Here is a 21693-nt window from a genome sequence, read left to right on the forward strand (position 1 = left end):
TGCCCAAGCTGGGCTCGGCCTTGTGATCCTCCTGCCTCAGCCTCCCAGAGTGCTGGGACTACAGGTGCATGCCTCCAGGCCTGGCTTGGCTAAGCTTGTTTGGTGTCCGAGGCTTGCTCCTATGCCTCATAGCAACCCTGAGGTGACTGCTATTGTTGTCACAACAGGAAGAGAAATAGGCTTAGCAAAAGTAAGATTTTCCATCCAAAGTCAGCGATCAGGAAGTGACTTCAGAAACTGGAAGTGACGGTTTTCATCCCACAGCTGCCCTTGGGATCACCAAGGTCCTGACAGCCCCACACAGCTCCTGGCTTTGCTGCTTTCTCTTTCATGGTGCAGGGGAACAGCCTCCCTCATCCTGCAAGCTCTGCTCCCTTCACGGGAACCCACACTTGCTCTTATATGGCGTGGCCCATGGCCCATCTGCTGAGGGCAAAGACACCAGACCCTCTCAAAACAAATATAACAAGACTTGATCAGTGCTTGCCTTTCATTTACGCCTCTTGCCTTCCTGGTTAACTTTCCATCTAATGACATTAACATTTTGACTTTTCACAAAGCGATGGTTATAAATGACACCAACGCGAAATCATTAGGTGGCATTAACAGTACTTACAGATGAAGCGCTGATGTTGCTGCGGGTGCCAAGCATTGGGTCAGCCCCTGACACCACCAGCCCTGGAAGGACCAGGATCGAGAATGTGCCTGACACCTGTGCTGACCATGTGCACAGCCAGGAAGGTCTCTTTGCTTCTCTGGCCACTCTGGCTCATGGTGCCAACAACAATAAAAGCTTGTTTTAGTCAGTAAATTGAGCAGCTATGACTTAGAGGTCTGCAGAGAGTCATTAGACTGAGTGAGAAGGTGCTATTTTTACAGTCAGTTGTCTGACCGTAACCACATTAGCACTGTGGGCAGCAGGTGAGCTGGGAAACCCACACTGAAGGCAAATTAAATTTGGCATTTCTGGAGTGGTAATGGAAGACAAGGCCAGTCTCTCCCGTTCACTAGCTTTGCAGTTGCGCTTTCGTTCTCTTTTCCATTAAGCCCACATTCTTCTAATCTCTTTCACCCCAATGTATGCCTGAACCTCCATCCCACCAGGGGCCACAGCCCCTCTGCTGCCAGCCTGCCTCAGGGAAACTATAGAAACCATATGGCTTGAGGAAGTTGGGCTTCGGGATCTCCGCCTTCACAACTGCCTCCTGGTCACCGTACCCACTTGCCTCCTGATCACCATACCCACTCGCCTCCTGGTCACTGCAGGGCACACAGGAGAGACCCTGTCCCTCCTCAGTGGTTGGCTGCTTGCCTCGTTCTGACCTGCTAGTACAGAACACAAGGAGTGAGACCCCTTAAAGTAGTTTCCTTTGTCACTCGGTAGAAACCATTAATGCTGCTGCTATAAGATTAAGATACTTTTCGTAAGCTGGAGCCCTGCAAACCATTTTTACAGGGCTGGATGGTGATTGTTTTAGGCTCTCAGGCCATGTGGTTTCTGTCCTTTTGACTCTGCTCTGCTCTTAGAACCTGAAAGTAGTCATAGAAGTTACATAAATGGATGGTCATGTGCCAATAAAACTTTATTTATGAGAACGGGAAGCTAGTTTGTGACCAAGGCCTATGCAGGCTAACAGTTTCACAGTGAAGGTTTCCTGTATTTAGTGCTTGCATAAGGTGTTTGACCGAAAATCTGTCCATCTAAATCTGTACACAAATAAGCTCTATTATTGTAAAGTTATAAAGCAACAGTAATGCTACATAACATATACTACAAACATAGAGTCCTAGAATACAGAGCTTACCAAGTCACTGCTGACTCAGGCTGCCCACATGGGTGAGGGGTGAGGTCCCATGAGATAGCGCTGTGGTACACAAGGAACACAGTACAGGGTGTTATGCTATCATTTAAGGTGATTCATTTGTAAATAGTTCCGTGAGTTTTTAAAGAGCCAACAAAGCACCAAGTACATAAGCCATCACAGAGATGTTGCAAGGGCCTGAGTTCAATCCCCGGTTCCACCCCCCAAAAAAAAAAAGAATATTAATAATAAATCACTGCTAAAATGCTTACATGACTAGACCTTGATCTATGTGATGAATACGTGAAAAACCATTTCATTCCCACAGTCACCACAAGGGCAAGCGCTAATATCATCCACACCCTACAGATGGGATAGTAGAAGCACAGAATTGCGTACCTTATCCAAGTTCACATAGCTCGTCAGGTGGGATTCAATCTCCGATATTCTAGATCTAAAGTTCTTAATTATGTATGCAGTGAATGACAACATATTGAAGTAGAGATGCTTACTGTCTTTTATTAAGACTGTCAAGAAATACACCAAAGTATATGGCATTTTCATGAAGGCACTAAAATAGCTGATAACTTCGTGTGACCCCAGGTTCTCAATTGTGTTACTTTAAGTTATGAAAAGTTCAGGAGTTCCAATTTTTTTCCTTACAAGTTACTCTTTGGCTGGCCGTCATAACCTGTGAGGGTGTACCCTTCACCAATAATCTTTGTGATGCTGAAGGAAAATCCCCATTTGAATCACATCATCAGACAAGGGCACCTGGCTGTCTCCCGAGAGACAACTGGGACTGCAAACAGGCCAGGCTATTTTGACAAGGGATTGCGCAGGGTGGGTTGTATTCCCTGGCTGTCACCAGATGTCTGGCATAGCACCTGGTGTCTCTACACATTCATGAATTTCGGTGGCTTGGCCAGTGCCTTAAACCTTCAGGTAGTTAAATCTATTTTTAAAACTAGTAATTGAAATTCATATGTTTTCATTAAAAAACCATTTGAAATAATCACTTGTAACAGACTGTCAGTGAGACCAGGCTTAGAAGGTAGATTTCGGGAAGTAATAATAAGGGTTCAGGGGCTTTACTAAAAATGTTCTGTTTGTCCACAAAATGTGACTTGGTGAGTTAGCTACTTAGGTAATGAACTGGTAGTGGTGGTGCGAGTTTCATGTAGCTTCTTCGTAGCAAAGGAAGACCACATATTCTGAAGGCATAGCCCACCTCTCCTCATGGTTGGGAGCAGAGGTCATGCAATCTGTCACGCCCCGCTTTCAGTTCTGATAGGAACAAGATTTTAAACATTGTGCACTGAAGCAAGAGTTGCCTTCCCTGGACCCTAAGTGCACATATGCATGTAGTAGGGTGTAGTAGAGTGTAGTGGGATTAGAAAACACTATTTTTCTCTGTCTTTTTGTCTCTCTGTCTCTGTTTCTCTCCCTCCCCTCCCAAGCCCACCCTTTTTCTCCTCTCTTCTCTAGTCTCAATGCTCTACCACGGAACTACTTCACTTGCTCCCCTTTTTTATGCAGACTTTGTTTTAATGGGCTAAATAATACATGGCCACTCTAAAAACTTGGAAACCAAAAAAAAAAAAAAAACTGATAATTTTATCCTCCAATCATAAGCCATTTACAGCTTTGTTTACTTCTAGACTTTTATGCATTTTATATATATAATACATGGTTTATTGTTTACTCCCTTAACAAAGGAAGGTAGTTACTAGAATTTATAATCACTAAGTTGCTTGTCAACATTTGAAGGAACCCAAAGAAGAATCTTCCTGTATTTTCTACCCTGTCTAAACTATGAGATTGTATTGAATCTGCAGATCTGTTTAAGGAGAAATGACATCTTAATATTAGCTTTACTAAACAGAAATAATGTATTGTTAGGATTTATCATTCACTTTTTAAATATTTTGCAATGCAATCAGTTCATGTGTAGTTTAAGAACCTCATGATAATATACTTCTATGCTTCCCCCTCTTGGCCTTCATGGTATTATCAAGCATTGACTTATGTATATGTTGTTAACCTTACAATACATAGTTGTTATTTTTGTTTAAACTGAATTGCTTTTATTATCTTTTGTAAATACGTAGGAAATTGTCATTTCCAGAGCCCATCACTCTGTTGTGTAGATCCTTTTTGCAACTATGCTATTTTCCTTTCTCCTCTAGGACTGCTTTTGACATTTCTTGTCACGCAGGTCTGTGGCTGGTTCATTCTCTTGTCTTTCATGTCAGCCTTATTTGCTTGCTATCACTTTGAGGTGGATTTTTCTGCAGTGTGAAAAATTTCTACTGGATGGTCCTTCAGTTGTTCCCAGATGTTGCTTCTGTGGTCTCACACGTGCTGCTTCCCATGAGGGCTCCATTGCTGTCCTTAATTTTTGTTCTGCAAATAATTCTGGTTGCTTTTAGGATGTGTTTTGAGCAGTTTAAAATGTTGTTCTTTGGTGTGTTGGTCAGCGTTCCCTTCTCTTACTGCAATGTTGTATACGACCTCCATGGCTTAAGGAGGGCGAGGGTTAATTTGGCCCAGGGTTTGGGGCGCTCAGTCCATGGCCAGCTGGCTCCACAGTAGAAACACGGCTGAAGGGCACGGCGGAGCAAGGCTGCTTGGCAGTTCATGGAGCCAGGAAGCAGGGCAGGAAACAGTCAGAGAGGAAGGAGTGAGGACCAGACGTGGCCCACGTCACAGCTCCCAGCCTCCTCAGACTTACCCAGAAGCACACTCTGCTGATCCTCAGCGCAGCTCCCGAGCCAATCAAGTTGACCGTCCCCCTTCACCATCACTCTTGGTGTGATTTTCCTTGTGCTTTTTTATGTTTAGGGTTTACTGAGCTACTTGAATCAAAATTTTCCTCAAATTTAGAAGCAGTTTGGCCATTTCAAATACCTTTATGCCCCACTCAGCCTACCAGTGACCCAAAGTAAACCTATACAGGGTTGCATCTCATCATCCTATCCACTAATGTTTTTTTCTTTAATTGTGAGGACTCTTTCATCTGTCTTATTTCTGATGGTCTCTGTAGCTACTACCTTCAGTCACTCATCTTTTCTTCTGCTGTATCCCATCTGCTGGTAGCCAGCCCCATTCCACTGTATTTTTCCATCTCTGCCATTGTGATTTTCATCTATAGAAATTTGGTTTGAATCTTTTTCTTATCTTCCATGTCTCCGCTTGATTTGTTGAACCTATAAAATATAGTTTCAATGTCCTTGTCTAAAAATTCTAACCACTGTGTCAGTTCTAGTTTAGTTCTTTTTTTTTTTTTTTTTGGAACCAGGGATTGAACTCAGCCCCTTGTGCTTGCCAGGAAAGCACTTATTCCACTGAGCCATTTCCCTGGCAGATTTTTCTTCTCATTTTGGGTTGCATGTCCAAAAATATTTAATCAGATATCATATGTGGTGGTTTACCAAGTTTTAAGGGAAAGTCCAGTTTGATATTTTGCATCCCTAAAGTATGTTGACCTTTTTTCAGGATTCACTTCATCAGTGGAAACTTTATCTTTTTCTGAACTCAGATCTTACTTTCCTGAATTGTCAGGTTGATGTCAGGTAATAGGGTGATTATTACACACTGCTAAGGGGCCTTTGTTTGTTTTATCCCTAATGCCCAATGGATTATGTTTGTCATCTCTGGTGAGAGGAAATAAGTCCTGATCCCAGCCCTGTGTGAGCCACAGGCACCATTCTCAAGTGACTTCTGTGCCCTTCAGCCTTGCGTGCTTTCTGCCGTGCTCTGTGCTCCGCCGAGTACTCAGCGAGGACCCTCTGAATCTCAGGGGTCTCTGTGCTGCTGGCTCCTCTATGACAACTGTCTTGCAATGTCTATCTGTGCTGATCTCAGCAGACCCTCAGCTCTGTCTCCTGCACTCAAGGAACCTGTTAGCCTCCTCATGGGTGCTCTGTTCTGCCTGCAGTCTGGACTCTCCCTTAGAGCAGGCAAGAGCAGCCAGCAGGCTTGCTTCTTTTGTTCTGTCTCACATTCAGTGCTTTAAAAACTGTTGATCGATATATTTTGCCTTGGAAGTTGGTTGGTTGGCTTTAGTTTTCTTGTAATAGCAGCCCACTGCCTGATACTCTAATGTGAGCAGAAGCAGAGCTCTTCTGATTCTACATTTTGATGGCCTGTTGAGTAATTTGTGGCATGTTTTAAGGGACAGTCCATTGTGCTGAGAGACCGGAGAGCCAGACCAACTCAAGTCTCTTTTCTACTTATCAGTGCAACTGAATCCAAGGCTACACCCTCTCTGCTTTCACTTCCTCATCTATTAAATGGACGTGATAGCAGGATTGTGTGTGGTGGGAGGGGGGAGTTGTGCGTACTTCATAAAATTTGGGGGAGGGTTTGTTTGTTTGGGGGATGAGGAGCAAACCCAGAGCCTCATGTATGCTGAGCACGTGTTCCAACACGGAGCTCCACCTCCTAGGATTTTTGAAATACCATGAGATAATGCATTTAAAACAGAAGACAATTTCTGGAACTCAGTAACATGCTCAGTACACCTTAGCGGTTATTATCATTGTATTTTAATTCTTGTGAGACCTCACCAAACATTTATCAATGGGTGATTCATCAGTGGTCTTGGCCCCAGATTCCATGCGTGCCATCACCACTCAGGCAGTAGAACTGGGATCCGAGTAAGTGCACTGTGAGAACAGGAAGCTCCTGGAATAACAACGTACGCCCCAAAGCCCCCACCCACACCCAAGTACCATCTTTGTGAAGGTCTTCATGTCCCATCTAACACACTTGATTGTTTCCCTTTTTCAGGGGAAGACAGGAAGCCCCGCAGCGAGTCAAATAGCCCTTCTTCCTCCTCCCTCTCAGCCCTGAGTGATTCCGCCAACAGCAAAGACGATTCAGATAGCTCCCAGAAAAGCAAGGGAGGGAACAACCTGCTGGTCATTTCAGTCATGCCTGGGAGCCAGCCCACAGTGAACAACGAGGAGAAGCCAGAGAAAGGTGAGGGAGGAGGCAAGGGTGGCCTGCTCAGCCCTGCCAACACAGGACGTGCCTATCTGGACAATGCACACTAGAGAAAGAAGAATGATGTGGGGAGACCAGCGCTGGGACCAGGATTCAGTATACTATGCACTACAGAAAACTTGCTTTTTCTTTTAGCTTGATTTGCATGCAATTATGGGGTGGAAGGATAAGGAGGATGGCGTTAACTCCAGAGCTGTATGTCTAGCTCCTTTTAGTGCAGAAATGCAAGGAGCAGTGCCTAGGAGGCCACACCTGTTGGGAGGTGCAGGAAGGGGAGGAGGGGGAGCTTAGCCCGCCTCTACCCTCCTATCCCTCTGCTCCAAGCGCCTCTACATCCAGCTTGGGTCCTTGCAGGGTTCGAATGTGTTTTTTGCAACTTTGTCTGCAAGACGAAGAACATGTTTGAGCGCCACCTGCAGATACACCTCATCACAAGGATGTTTGAGTGTGACGTGTGCCACAAGTTTATGAAGACCCCGGAACAGCTGCTGGAGCATAAGAAATGCCACACTGTCCCCACCGGTGGGCTCAAGTAAGGAAAGCAAGTACAGAACCTTTTACTGCGTTGTTATTAAACACCCTCCCCCACCCCTTCCTTACCCCTTCCTTGGAGGTTTTAGGGGTCACGGGGACATGGAACTTGGTATAAGGGGAGTCAGTCAGGAACTTCTGCTGCCCTTAGCTGGATTGAATTAGATCTGTTCCCCAGGGGTCAACAGATGTCAACATTTGCGATTCCCCTTTACAGACACCCCAGGGCTCAGGGCAGGTGGAAGAGGTATCAGATGGTCCCAGCATGCAAAAGTGAGCTCCCCTGACACTGTTTCAGTCTTGTTCAGATATTCTTTTAAGGGTCTGAGGGGTTATTGTGCCCGGCTATCAGTCATACTGTTACTGCAGTTCACCCTGTTTGTTTTTAGACAGGTTGCTTGTAACTTTGAAGTAAGCATTGCGAGTATCCCAGGTCCCCAAATGGGAGCCTCGACAGTCTCACCTGACAGGAAGCAGCCTTTTGCATACAACCACACATGCTTCATGGCTTCCTGAGGACACGCCAGTGCCTTTCCTGAAAGATTCAGACTAGGAGCCTTGTCCTCCACCAATATTTGTAAGACACTCTCTGGTCTCTAGTGAGACCAGTCAGTTATTATCAAACGTACTGTGTGTCTGGCTTGATATCAGTGCTAAAGGGCACACAAGGAATAAAATATAATTTTCACCCTCAGGAAATTTATGTCTTAGCATTATCAGAATTCAGTCTGCCCAGTGATCCTGAAATCAGAGTCCCTGTTCATGAGGCACATACATTGTCGTAAAAAGAAAGAGGCTATATGTACTTGAACACGGAAAGACTAAACTGTCCAGGCACAACTCTTTATCTATAGCTGAAATGATCGTGAAGTTAACCAAATAAAAAATTAGCTTTTACTTAGCATAGGTGAGAGAAAAGACTTGTTTTAAAATGTTTCCGTTATTGACACTTAACCACCTGCCACAGAAGTGGCGTGAGTCCCCAGAATGGGTGAGGACGGAAGACCCCAAGGGATCCTGGGAGTCGAGCATGGGGAGCAGTGGGGTTGGTGCCCTCTTCAAAAACTTGACTGAGCCAACCGCAGAGGCAGGGAGCTGCACCTGCTCTGGGTGCCTTGTTTTATTCCAGGGCCTCCTTAGGTGGGAGGGGGAAGGGAGGGCTGCAGGGAGGGAGAGGGGTGGTGACAATACATTCAGGCAGTAGCTGGGAAATGGCCACAAGAGCTGATCTGGGGATTTGATTGGGTTTGTTCCCACCTCCCCTTTATAAATATCCATGTGCTCTTATGAAAAAGGAGAAGAACCCTGCTTTTCCATGGATGGACACTATCGTGCTCATTGCCTTCCCTGTAGCCCAGTCTCACCCATTACTTTGAGGCCCCTGCCGGTTGTGGCTCTGCCAGTCGCCTTCCTCGGGGACCTAAGACGTCCTGAGCCTCTGAACCACCCGCTGGGGAGAATGCACAATGACCTCTGATGCTTTCGTGGAATCAGACACTTCCCGTGCGGTGCTAACCGGCCCCTGTGTAATAGTTTATGTTCTAGGATGACCAAGTAGAAGAATACTTTGAAAAAATTGATAATGCCTTCTGGCTATACAGTGAGTCTTTGTTTTTGCTTTTGTTTTTGTTTTTGTTTTGTTTTGTTTCCTTTACCATATCGTAGAATTAATTTGCCTGAGAGAGTGTCTTGAAGATAAATAATGGGAGCACGGAAAACCCTTAGCACTTTGCCTGAGCAGTGAAAGATTGAGCCGTGGGTCACAGAAATGTCCTTAACGTGAAACAGACCGCCGATGTCTAAATTGCTTTTCTGTGATGGAACTGCTTGTACTCTATATCCTGTTCATAATGCAGATCAAATAAGATTATACTATTATTTTTCTTTTGCCGTAGCTCAGGACAGTGGTGAGTTTCAGACTCCTCTAGGTAAGGCCCAGCTTGGCGTAGGGGTTGTGTGTGCACCTGACCTGGGAATGGGCTTTATATTTCTCTCGTGTGCACTCTTCTGTGAGCTGAGGTTCAAGGCTAACGGCGAGCTTGGCGCTGAGGAGGCAGTGCACGGTGCACCGGGTTGTATTGGGCTCTGCTGACCACCTCTCCGACCCTCTGAGAACAGTCACTCCTGGGCCCCGCCCTGCAGGGGCCAAGCAAGAGTTGAGGCAGCCTCTGGGGCGTCTGCATTCTTCTTTGGAAAGAGAACAAACACGCTATAGTTACATAAGCCACTGCCTCAAGCCTGGCAGCTTCCAAAAGAGAAGCCAGGCAGCTTTTGTAAATATGTCCTCTCCACTCCTCACCAGCCCCTCAGGTCAGCGAGGAGGGTTTGGGGTAGCATATGTGCACGACCCAGGATGGGGGGCCCAGGCTTTCTCCTCAGCCCCCTAAGGTGACCCCCCCCCCGAGAATATCTCAATTACTTGCGTAGAGCACTCAGATCAAGAGACGCGTGGCCCAGCGCGCCCACCTCGCCTCGAGTGCTGAGTACGCTCCAAGCACTGCAGAGATTGTGGAAGAAACGCAGGAGGCGCCCCTGCCCTCTGAGAGTTTACGATCTGGGACAGTAACATACTGAGTGTTTTCTGCCCTCACAGCCTCATCCCTCGTGGGTAGAGGGGCGCTGAGTGGGCTTCCTGCTCCTCCGAGCCCATCGGGCTGCTCACCTTCCTCTCCTGATGAAGAGCCAGTGCTTTAGGAGATGTGCACACACACATGCACACACACACACACACAGACACACACAGGGACACACACAGGCCTTCTCACCCTAACCACCCTTTAATAAGCACGACTCTGATCCCTGTGACTTTCTGTTTGCTGGAGGTAGCTCTCCCCTATAAGCTGTTCTTTAAAACCTCTTAGCCTTTCTGCGTGTGCTTGGTGTGGTGCATGAAAAGTCGATTCTTTGTGTTGCTCCCATCTAGAGGGGAGGTCAGGAGGGTTAGACCTCTGCCGTGTCTGGTGGGGGGCGGGGAGGGCTCCCATGGGACGGGCGGGGGGCTGGAGGGGAGCATCAGCTTATTTATTCCTCGCCCTTTCTCTGCTCCCCTCATGAATGCTGACTTTGGCTGGTGCAACTGGGAGACTCCGCGTAGGCCGAGCAGGGCCTAGCGGAGCTGCGCAGTCAGCGGGGACCGCTCTGCCGACAGTGAGCGTCAGCGGGGCCATCTCCCCAAGAGGCAGCAGGGCTGGGCTGGGCAGGCCAGGCCTCAGAGACCGGAGGGTGGGCCGAGGGCAGCCCCGTGAGGAGGGAGACGAGCAGCTGCCATGGAGCCTCTTTGGCTGAGCCTTGCGTGTGTCGCTTCCCCCGGCAGGTGCCCATTCTGCATTTATTCCACCAACCGCCCCGCCGCCATGGAGTGCCACCTCAAGACCCACTACAAGATGGAGTACAAGTGCCGGATCTGCCAGACGGTGAAGGCCAACCAGCTGGAGCTGGAGACGCACACACGGGAACACCGCCTGGGCAACCACTACAAATGTGACCAGTGCGGCTACCTGTCCAAGACCGCCAACAAGCTCATCGAGCACGTGCGTGTCCACACCGGGGAGCGGCCCTTCCACTGTGACCAGTGCAGCTACAGCTGCAAGCGCAAGGACAATCTCAACCTGCACAAGAAGCTGAAGCACGCCCCACGCCAGACCTTCAGCTGCGAAGAGTGCCTGTTCAAGACCACACACCCTTTCGTCTTTAGCCGCCACGTCAAGAAGCACCAGAGTGGAGACTGCCCTGAGGAGGACAGGAAGGGCCCATGTCCAGCCCCCAAGGAACCGGCCGGCCCCGGGACCCCGCTCCTGGTTGTGGGAAGCTCCCGGAATCTCCTGTCTCCTCTGTCGGTCATGTCAGCCTCACAGGCTCTGCAGACTGTGGCCCTGTCTGCCTCCCACGGCAGCGGCTCAGAGCCCAACCTGGCACTCAAGGCCCTGGCCTTCAACGGCTCCCCTCTGCGCTTCAACAAGTACCGGAACTCGGATTTTGCCCATCTCATTCCCTTGACAATGTTGTACCCCAAGAGCCACTTGGATCTCACATTCCGCCCTCCCCGACCTCAGACTGCACCCCCCAGCATCCCCTCACCCAAACACTCCTTCCTTGCCTATCTCGGACTAAGAGAGAGAGCAGAGACTGTCTGAGGGCAGCGATGTTCTGTACCAAAAACAGAGACAAGGACAGTAAATTTAAAAAAAAAAAAAAAAAAAACCCACAAAACTTAAAACACAACCCCAGCAGGTGTATGTTGCTGCAAAACCTACAGACCCTTGGGGTCTAAACCACGTGTACTGTATATCTTTAGTAAGGAATAGAGAATTGGCTCTGTGTGTATACCTATTGCATTGACCTGAAAGCTGCTTTATCCAATCTTCAGAGAGGTGACCTACCGCGTACTCTACCTGCAGAGGCATGCCTCCCCACCACCCGCTCCCACTCTCAGCCTTCCTCCATCCTTTGCTCCTCAAGGAATTCTGTCTTGTTAAATCCTGAAGAGAGTGTCCTTAATAGCAATCAGCACTTGTAAGCTTCTATCCTGGCGCATTTGGTTTTCTGTTGGGTGAATGGAGTGTGAACGAGAAAGCCGTGTGTCGTGTGCCATGACATTTCTATTGCACATTCTTTGTACTGGCCTCTTTTAAAGCGGTGAGCGTTCTTTTCCCCTTCTGGGTTGTTCATCCCACTGCAGTCTCTCCTTGAGCTCCTCCACCACCTGTCCCTCTCTGCTTCACGGCTACAGAGTGGTAGGGCCTGGTGCCTGGTAGACATCTGCCGTGCTGTGGAGCTGTGCGGCTTGAGCTCAGATCTTCTCTGGTTAGGAAGATGCGAGGAATCCAGTGACTAGCCCGCATGAGGTATCTCGCAGCCCTGCAGCTAACATCACAAAACTTACGTGTTTTCTGTGTGTGCCCATTCAGATGCAATGTGTGTGGAGCACACGCACAGTGCATCATTTAAGGGCAGATGATATATATATATATAAGATGTATCAATTCAGTGGTTATCATTTGTTTGCAGGAAAAAAAATTGTATGAGTGATAAATTTTATGGTTGATAAATCCAGCCAAGGAGATTAAAAGGGGTTTGGATAAATTCTGGGTATAAATACTCAGACTAAAAAAAAAAAAAAAAAAAAAAAAGACACGGCAGTTTTGCACAGTGTTTCGGTCTTGCACTAATTTTTGTTTCTCATTGGGAAAAAAAGTAAAATAAAAGGAAGAAGATGTACCTTTCTATGGAACGAGTAGACTGTATGTTTGAAACTTTAGCCACAACCTCTTTGACACAACAAAAAGGTGCTGTTTTGTCCTACGGTTCAGCTACACCCCTGCAAAGTCCCCGTTGTGTTTGCGGATCCCCTGCTACAGCAGTATCGCCATGTCATTAGTAATTCTGTATTCCATTCTGTTAACGCCTGGTAGATGTAACCTGCTAGGAGGCTAACTTTATACTTATTTAATGCTCTTATTTTGTGGTCATTAAAATGGCAATTTCTGTGCGGCACTTTATTGCAGTAGGAAGCAGGTGTGGATCAGTTGCATAGCCCTCCGCTCATCTTTAAAAGTAATGGATAATTGAAAAAGGAAAAAAAAAAAACCCTTTGGCTGAACTTGTTCATTGCTTGAATTTTTAAGACAACAGAATTTCCAGGATGAAAAAAGCTGAAAGAGCAGGAAGAAATGTGCTTTGTGGAACAGTGGGAGGTTTGGACTACACAAGTTCGTTATGTATCTCCTGAAGAGCTGGTGTACCGGAAGCAAGCTTTCTTACGCGTTGCTCTTTTCCCACTGTGTTATCCTAGAGTTGGGATTTTTAAAAATCTATTTCACCAGGGGAAAATAAAACCATCCCTACTTTTCTTCCTCTAGTCAATTTGCTTCACTAAAAGCCCCCTGGAAATCACTATAATTCTGTCGGAAGTATAGTTCTACCAGAAGTTAGAAGACTGTACCTCTGTCCACTCCAAGGTCTCCATTTCCCCTCTGTACCAGCCCTCCTTCCCTGATCCCAGCCGCTGGGCTGTACTTCTCTTTGCCAGGCATCCAGCCATGGATGGGAACCCCGCGCCGTCCCCTGGCAGACCTGTTTACACTGCGGAGATGTCCATGGGGGCAAGGAGACCAACCAGTTAGGGCAGAAAGCTCCAAACCCTCAGTCATTCTCTAGCAGAGACCTTTGCTCTTGGCCTTGTTTGAAATGTTATTCAGCTATGTCATTATCTCGGTAAAAGACACTATCAACAGTTATGGACAATACACTCCAAGAACATTGGACGTGTGAATGGGTTGGTTCTTTTTAAAGTCATGTCTTTATCCCCATATAATGGAGAATGTGCCACTTGGCTAATAATGTATTTTCAAAACTACAAGTTCAGTGATGAAAGGAAAGAGGGCCCTCGTGATCCACTGAGGCTGATGCACCAGCAGGTTAAAAACCTGCAAGGGCGGCCCTGACAGCAAAGGCTCGGGGCTTTAGAGCGTGCCGCGTGTGCAATAGGAGGTCTAAGGATGGAAACCTTCAGAGTGCAGGGGTGGTGGAAGGAGCCGTTGACTGCTCAAATGCCATGCATTTCACTGCTTGCCACTGAACTTGTATTTGAATGACTTAGTAATGCTTAATCTAATTGGGCAACTTTTTTAGCACTTTGGAAAGAGTCATCGATCTTTCTGGTAAATTATAAAAGTTTTCTGAGTGAGAAAGGTGTGTTTGCAGTTTGTTTGACTTTTTATATTATTATTGTTATTAATAAAGAAAAATCTACAGCATTTTTCAGACTCCACCTAGATAATATATACCCCTGAATTTGGTTTGCAGTTTGATACTCAGGGAAGGATGTAGTCCATAGATATCCTTTCCGTGTAAAACACTAACGTCTTTGAGAAAGTCACCTATCAACTAACTTCAATTGTTTTCACTATGCATCCTTCCATGAAAGCTAGCTTATTTTCCCATATAGTAATGCAGTTAGGGTTCTCAGCACTTTCATTTATCTTTTTTTAACTCCTCCTATTATGTTCAGATGATCATACTGTCAAGGTTTGTGTACATTACTGAAAATTTGTATTGTATAAAGCTTTTTGCATTACAAGGCTGTACAGGGTCATTTTGACAGTAACTGGTATATTCCTTTGCATCTTATGTTGCATTGCCAATTTCTAGTGTATCCAGTTTGAAAGTATAATATACTCTAATTAAAAAAAAAAAAGGTTGGCTATATTCTTGTTTCTTTCTCCCTGCCCCTTGGTTGCCATCCTTGTGTACTTGTTACTCTGAAGGTCTTGTTTTCTTTGTTATTTTTTTTTACTTCTCTGCATATTTTAATGAGGTTAGTGGACCTCCTATTTATAGAAGTTACAAAATGCAAGTTTTGAAGAGCCATCACTACAGTGCAAATGGTTACTAAGTTGTGAATGTCCCTTCAGTTAAGGTTGAGAGCATATCTGTCACTCAGGACTGTGGCAGCCAGTTCCTTCCTGAAACTATTCAGTGACATTTAAAAGTGCAGCAGCCTTACCCTCTCCTGCTTAACATGAATTAATTGACCCTACAGCCCAAGAAAGGGGATAAAGAATGAATAATTCCATTTATCTTGATGAAGTTGGACAACCAAAGATTTTAATGAGGTGGAAATGGTATGTTTTACAAGCTAAATAATAATCTATCCAAATGCAAGTAGGAGTAATAGTTTACCATTTGAAGGAAGGTACCAGAGAAAGAAACAGAACAGAAAAGGGGGAGAGGCAGGATGAAAAGTACTCTGGTGAGTTAAAACAGCATTTTTTTAAAGTCTATTTTAAAGTTCTGTCCATTTGAACCTTCCCCATGAATCTGTGATGACTGATAAAAATATATAAAGCAACAGATGAGAAAGTCTGGTCTGGCTCGCAACTCACATGCTTATAAATATAATGTCCTTTACTTGTTTCAAGAAATTGTGAACCACTTCACTCTAACATTTAAAGTGATCAAATATACTTTTTTTGAAAATGAGATCACATAGGAGCCATTTTGCCACTGTCCAGTCATTAATCAAACACTACTTTCTCTTATTTTTTTTCATTCAGGAACTATTTTTCAGGTGATTGAAACACGTTCTTTTATTAGATTCAAATTCCAGTTTTGTTCTCAGGTGGCTGGTACTCTCTGAAAAGATTCTAGATCAGCCAGATTTCTTTGATTTTTCACTAGGACTATGGCCATGAACATCTTGTTTTTTATGCACATTTTCCCCTTAGACTCTATAGCTACCTCACATGTTTCCAATGACAGAATATCGAGCCATGTAAAGAAGATAATCGTCCAAAAAAAAAAAAAAAAGATAATCGTCAGTGTGGAAATAATTTCCACCAAAATGGGGTTCCAACAACTAAATGGCCTGGAAGCAGAGCTCTTCATGACAAAAGGTGCATATTTTCTGCTGGAACTGGGCTCTCTTAAGTCTGAATTCTAATTCAAGCTCACAGTGTTTGTTTTTATTTGTTTCTTTTTTTTTTTAAACTATCATGCTGTATAGATATTTTAAGCCAAGACCAGTGTCATGTTTTCTACAATGTATTTGCTTTCAATACTTCGTTTGGCAGCCACAGAATGCCTGACCACTTAACAGAGCCATAACAGTGGTCACAGGTACAAGGATAAGTGTCAAAGCATGATGAGCCACTATGTCTCCTTCCCCAAGTCAGAAGCATCACCTCAGGACACCCATGGGGTGGACAGACAAGGTGAGCACTAGGAAGGGGAAGGCATGTACCTCAAGTCTCCTCAGCACTTTTGGTGAGGAGCTCAGTGCACATAAAAGAATAGGCAAGAAGGAGGGTACCAGCACTAAGGCAAGGCTGTGGCCCAGTACTCATGGTCTGCTAGGAACTGGGCAGTACAGCAGGAAATGAGCAGCAGGTGAGCAAGGGAAGCTTCATCTGTAATCACAGCTGCTCCTAATCACTCACATTACCACATGATCTCTTCCTCCCTCGGGTCAGAACCAGCATTGGATTCTCTCAGGAGTAGAAAACCTACTGTAAATTGTACATGAACATGATCTAGATTGCATGCTCCTTACGAGACTCTAATCCCTGATGATCTGAGGTAGAGCTGAGGTGGTGATGCTAGCACTGAGAAATATTATTATGTACCTCAAACATACATTGATTTTACAATAACACGAGTCAGCACCCTTACACAGCATTCCTTCAGAATAATAGAGTCCCACACAAAATGAGGTTTATTTTATGAGTAGCAACGATTCACTAAACAAGCCCAGAAAGAAAGCCCTGAGGTAAGTGTGGTAACTCCAAGGAACTTGGGATCCATGTTTCTTCTTGTCCACGTGTAGGTAGTCTCAGATTATTTATCAAGACTTACTCTTCTTTCAGAGGTGGTAGATCTCATCATTTCTTCTTCAAGGTTGAATCTGCAAAATGGAAATGCAAATCCTGCTCATGTTGGGACCTGAAAAGAGGAGAAGGAAACCCAGTTGGGTCCTTGTAGTGCCTTTGCAATAGAGCCGAGTAGCCAGTAATTCTTACTTTACAGTTGAATTGCAAACTTGAAGCAGAAAATTAACTTTGATTGACACCTCAGAGTTAATTCCCCCACACCAGTCTCTATAGATGTTCCACACATTTAGTAAGAATATCTAATTATACATAATGTTTTCCAGTCACAAGGGATATCACAATGGAGTTTAAGCTTGGCTCAGACGTAAATCGAGGTATGATGACAACATACCATTCAGCATCTTATAAAAGAAAGGTTTAGTTAACTGATTTTGGACCCTTCCCCATCTAACAGAACATTTCATAAATGACACTATGTCTTTCTAAACAAAAAAGTAATTTTCTGAAGCAGAAGTCATTGTAAGGCAGAGTCTACAAGGCTCTTATAACAAGAAAATGACTCCTCAATGTGTTCAACCATGGTAGGCTTGGGAGGAAAAAAAATGACTAAAAAGATTTTTCTGCCCACTGTAGAGTTTCAGAGCTCTAATTTTTCCCCCTTCTTATTAAAGCCACATCACTGTGCTTGCATTGTCAGAGTCATCTTGAGAGTCTCTTACATATATCCTACCAACCTGTATGTAGGTATTGTTTAGATGAGTTAGGAGAAAGCTGGATGGGAATAGGGAGGTCTTGGACCACTCGTCTTCATCGTCTGACAGCCCTTCCCATCTCCTACCACTCCAGCTGACCAGCACAAGAGCACCTGCTGAGCTCTCTGCCTTCTGCCTTTCAAATGTTTCCTGCAGAACACTGGATGTTTTAGCAGCTATGAATGTCACTTAGTTCTAGCATAATTAAAGAATGTGCTAAATATTCTTCTACCCATGCACTTTAAAAGATGCACCCATGAACCCTGCATACCTTAAGAAAGTCAGCTCCTGCTCCTGTCTATTTAGACAGAGACTCTGGGAAGTAACTGATCTGTTTCCACCATCAGACAAGTAGAGCAGAGAGCAAACACTGAGCTGGGATTCTCTGCCCTGAATTTGAGCTCTACCAGAGCCATGCCCGAAAGCTGAGTATCTTTCAAATCTTAAAGCTATCTAGATAGTGAGATGCCATCACTTGACTCACCGCTTCAAATCTTTTCTTTTTACTGCAATTCCTAGGTAGCAGTCTATAGATCTGTCAGTTTCATTATGAAGGACCATGGAGAACCTGTCCCCTTACATCTCACTTCATAGCAAAATTCTGTTAGAGTGTTCTCTATGCAACAGTTTTGACCCCAGCATTCATAGATAACATCTTTATGATCCATGTCTTTCTACCTTTTCATCTCTATTACCTAGCCAATCTATCTTCTTTTGTATCTATTTGCTTACCTATACGCATACACAAACATGCACTTTTGCTTATATATCTCTATTACGTATCCTCTATTACCTATCATCTATCTTTGTCTGTCTCTTCTCTGGGCTCTGAGAATAGGGCTTATTTATTTATTTATTTATTTCAGAAATCAAGTCCAGGAGTGAAAGTGAGACAACAGTAAGAGCTAACAACAAGAAATGAAAGCCAGTTCTGGGCGCACTGGTGAGCTAGTTGTTGCTGTAGACAACAGAGATACACCATCTCTAGGACCCTCAGGAAGAGCCACAGAAACCTCAGAATAGACAGCCCAAGAGACAGAAGAAGGAAGAGGCTGGGGTCCACCCACAGGTGTTAACTCCTTCCGCCTCCAGATGGCCAAGAAGCCATGGTGCAGACTACCTGAGTGACTTTGTAGAGCGAGGGCGAGATGCTGTCAACTATACTTGCGCACGGCTGGTTGCCACAGTAAGGCTGGAAGGAGAAGCTGGGTTCGTGAGACGTGAACAGGAAGTGCTCGTTATCATTAGCACACGTGCCGTGAACGCTGCCACCGCTGCAGCCTCCAGACCAGTGCTGGCAATGAATTCACCCTCTTCCACCTGGTGCTTCCATCCTGAGAAGAGCTGATGCACGAGGCAGAGCCAAGTGCAGCGTTGGGTGCTGAGGCAACAGGACGGACAGGCTGGCCCGGGAGAAGGAAACATTTCTCTCATCCATATGGGAGAATCCTCTCTTAGTTTCGTTTTCATTTTTGTGTGAATTTTTTTTCATTGTTGGGGCATAAACCCAGGGCTTAGTGCATGCTAGGCGGAGCCTCATTACGCAGCCCTGGGGTTTGTTTCTTGATTTCCATAATGAGAAGGAGCTACCTTGTGACTCCGGAGAAGCCACTTGCCAGGAGCATAGGTTGCCTTCTGCCATAAGCAGCCTCCTTGACCTGGAAGACCCACGGGAGAACCCAGGTGGAGCCAAGGAAGCAAAGTCACCATCCAGCATCCGAGGGCCAGCCTCAAGCCCAAGCACAAGGACCCAGGCAACTCCCACAGTTCCCAACTCACTATGAATTCAGGTCCACCAGTAGGGCTGAGGGAATACTTCAGCTAGGAACAAAACATTTCATTTGCTTGGTGTTTTTTTCTGTGCATATAATTCCTAAATTCTCTGGGGTTGAACAGGGTGTATCTCTCCTTATGAGAAACAGCTAATTAAAAATGTAAATGTTCAGAACATGGGTCTTCTTTGTGTCTTTTCAGTTTTCAACACACACCACTGCTAAGTCCTTTTACTAATAAAAGATGAAAATATGGTGCCATAAGACATAGAATATATATAATACATAGAGTGCATTTGTAAGACAGTTCTAAATATAACACGGATGTATGTAAACATCCAGAAGGAAAGCCATCAATTTTATTATTTTAGGATTCATATTGCAAGACAGTGTCTTTCATTTTTCCCCTGTGCTGCTGAAAATAAAAACAGGTTGATGAAAGAGACTAACATATGAAAAGAATAATTAAGGGTCAAAGAAATCTCATTAATCAGAATGTGCCCTTGTCCATCTTTCCTACAATTAAATAAATGGGCATAGCGTTGGGTCATAACCATGCTATCAGTCAAGGTTCCATCGCTTTATGGCATCAGACAATGGACAGCAGTAGCTAACTATGTAGGAGTCTCCATTATACAAAGAGCCCAGGTAGCTTTTTAAATGAGCAGAAAAAGAATTTCCTACTGAAGAAGGACTTGACAATTTGGCCTGTCTACCTGTGGCTAGGAGGCTATATATGTACATGCATGATTTTGTATTACAGGATTATGTGCTAAGGGAGGAGTCCCTAATATAACCCAGAATCCAATGTCTCATCATTATTCTCCACACCTGTTCTTCACAACTCAAAGTTTCCATCTCACTTGAAACTACCCTAATGAAGCCCAAGCCTACTCTTCCAAGTACTTCTCTCCCCTAGAGTCTTCATCTACTCTACACTTGACTCATACCACCTTCTTCTTTTCATTTCTTATTTCAAGAACAATAAACACATGGAAAGTTGTGTGCTAGCCCTTGGCAAGAAAAGGAAATAGCTAAGATATATTTCCTAACTTTAAGCAGTTATCAATCAATAAAAGAAATGTATGAGTAAATATGTTTTAATGTCAGTAAGCCATAAACATTGTTATGGAAACAATGCATAGACATTAACTCTTACCAAGGTAGAAGGAGGATTTCTAGGTGTGGCATGCAAAGTGTAATCTAAAGGATGAGTAGGATTTTTGTAGGCAATAAAAATGGGAAGAGCATTCCAGATTGAGAGAACAGCTTGAGCACAGGCAAGAAGGTGAGAAATTACTTGGTGAATTCTGCTGTGCTCAAAGATTACAATGAGACCAAACAACGCCAGTTTGTGTAAAGCATCAGGTCTCTTGTCAAGGAAATTGACCTCTACCCTGTTTCTACTGAAATTTCTCTACCAAAAAAAAAAGAGGAGAATGGTATGGTCAGACCTCTGTTTTAGGAAGATAACTCTAGCAGCACTAAAGAAAAAATAGGGCCAGCAAGATAGCTCAGTGGATTAAAGCACCTGCTTAGGCACTTTCTCTAAGTGGGGGTTTGAGCTCCTGCCTACAGTCCCAGCCCCACCCCTGGGGCATGCTGAGATGGCAAATGAGACTGGGTGTGTGGCGTGTACCTGTAATCTCGGCATTTGAGAGGATGAACCCAGGAGGATCACTATGAATCAGAACTGTGTAGTGAGACCAAGTAATAAATACATTAAAAAAGAATAAAAATATAGAGAGATGAGGTTAACAGTATCCTAAAGTGACATTATATTTTCCCCTCCAATCTACCCTTACCACACATTTTGTAACTCCAGTAAAGAAGTGCCAATTCTTCGTGTTATCCAAACTATGAAATTTGGGATAAGCTTTGCCTGCTATCTCTCTTTCCTTTCTGTCTTCCCTCCCTTTGAACTACATAAATCCATCAGAGTCCTTGCTTTTTTTTTACTACTGGTAGTCAAACATGGGGGGTTTACCCCTGAGCATTATGCCCATCCCTTTTTATGTTTTATTTTGAGACAGGGTTTCATGAAGTTGTTAAGTTGCCTAGCCTGAGCTTGAACTTAGGGTCCTTCTTCTTCAGTACTAGGATCACAGGTATGTGCTACCATGCCCACTTGAATCTGTTTTTATTTTATTTGCGAAATATTTTTCTACCTTGTCCAGTTTTTTCCACCCTTAACATCCTAGAAAAGGCCCTTAGCATCCCTACCAGGTATATCACATAGTTTCTTATCTAAATAGGACAGTCGTGTGTAGAAAGGTTGTGGGGAAAAATCACTCAAGAGCTCAGGAGAAAGTTTGGGATCAGACCTGTACATGCAAAGATGACATTCGAAGATAGCGTAGAAGGTGATAACATCATGCTAGCAACTGTGGTGACAAACATAGAAGAACCAAAGACAGAACCTTGGGAGAGACTCTCACAACAGCCGGGGATAAGGAGGAGGAGGAGGAAGGGGGGGAGGAGGAGGAAGAGGAGGAGGAGG

General features: G+C 44.8%; 2 protein-coding genes across 10 annotated transcripts in view; one reads left to right on the forward strand and one right to left on the reverse strand.

Annotated features, from left to right (window-relative positions):
- Znf827 (zinc finger protein 827) overlaps positions 1–14549 on the forward strand; it is a 170711-nt gene extending 156162 nt beyond the window's left edge. For 2 of the 8 annotated variants that reach the window (XM_023705731.1, XM_023705730.1), the window contains exons 12-14: positions 6597–6788; positions 7167–7344; positions 10657–11515. In XM_023705731.1, the coding sequence (XP_023561499.1) occupies positions 6597–6788; positions 7167–7344; positions 10657–11476 (1190 nt within the window). In that variant the 3' untranslated portion in view covers positions 11477–11515. Of the gene's footprint in view, positions 1–6596; positions 6789–7166; positions 7358–7560; positions 8225–8876; positions 8944–9238; positions 9272–10656 lie in introns of those variants that run through there. The other 6 variants (XR_002818969.1, XM_004645439.2, XM_023705735.1 and 3 more) reach the window with 6 other exon arrangements.
- Positions 14550–16558: 2009 nt separating this feature from the next.
- Positions 16559–21693, reverse strand: part of CUNH4orf51 (chromosome unknown C4orf51 homolog) — a 37787-nt gene continuing 32652 nt past the window's right edge. For both annotated transcript variants that reach the window (XM_023705744.1, XM_004645450.2), the window contains one exon: positions 16559–16743. In XM_023705744.1, coding sequence (XP_023561512.1) covers positions 16732–16743 — 12 coding nt within the window. In that variant the 3' untranslated portion in view covers positions 16559–16731. The remainder of the gene's footprint in view (positions 16744–21693) is intronic.

Source organism: Octodon degus, unplaced genomic scaffold (genome assembly GCF_000260255.1).
Source record: "Octodon degus isolate 3935 unplaced genomic scaffold, OctDeg1.0 scaffold00227, whole genome shotgun sequence".
NCBI lineage: Eukaryota > Metazoa > Chordata > Mammalia > Rodentia > Octodontidae > Octodon > Octodon degus.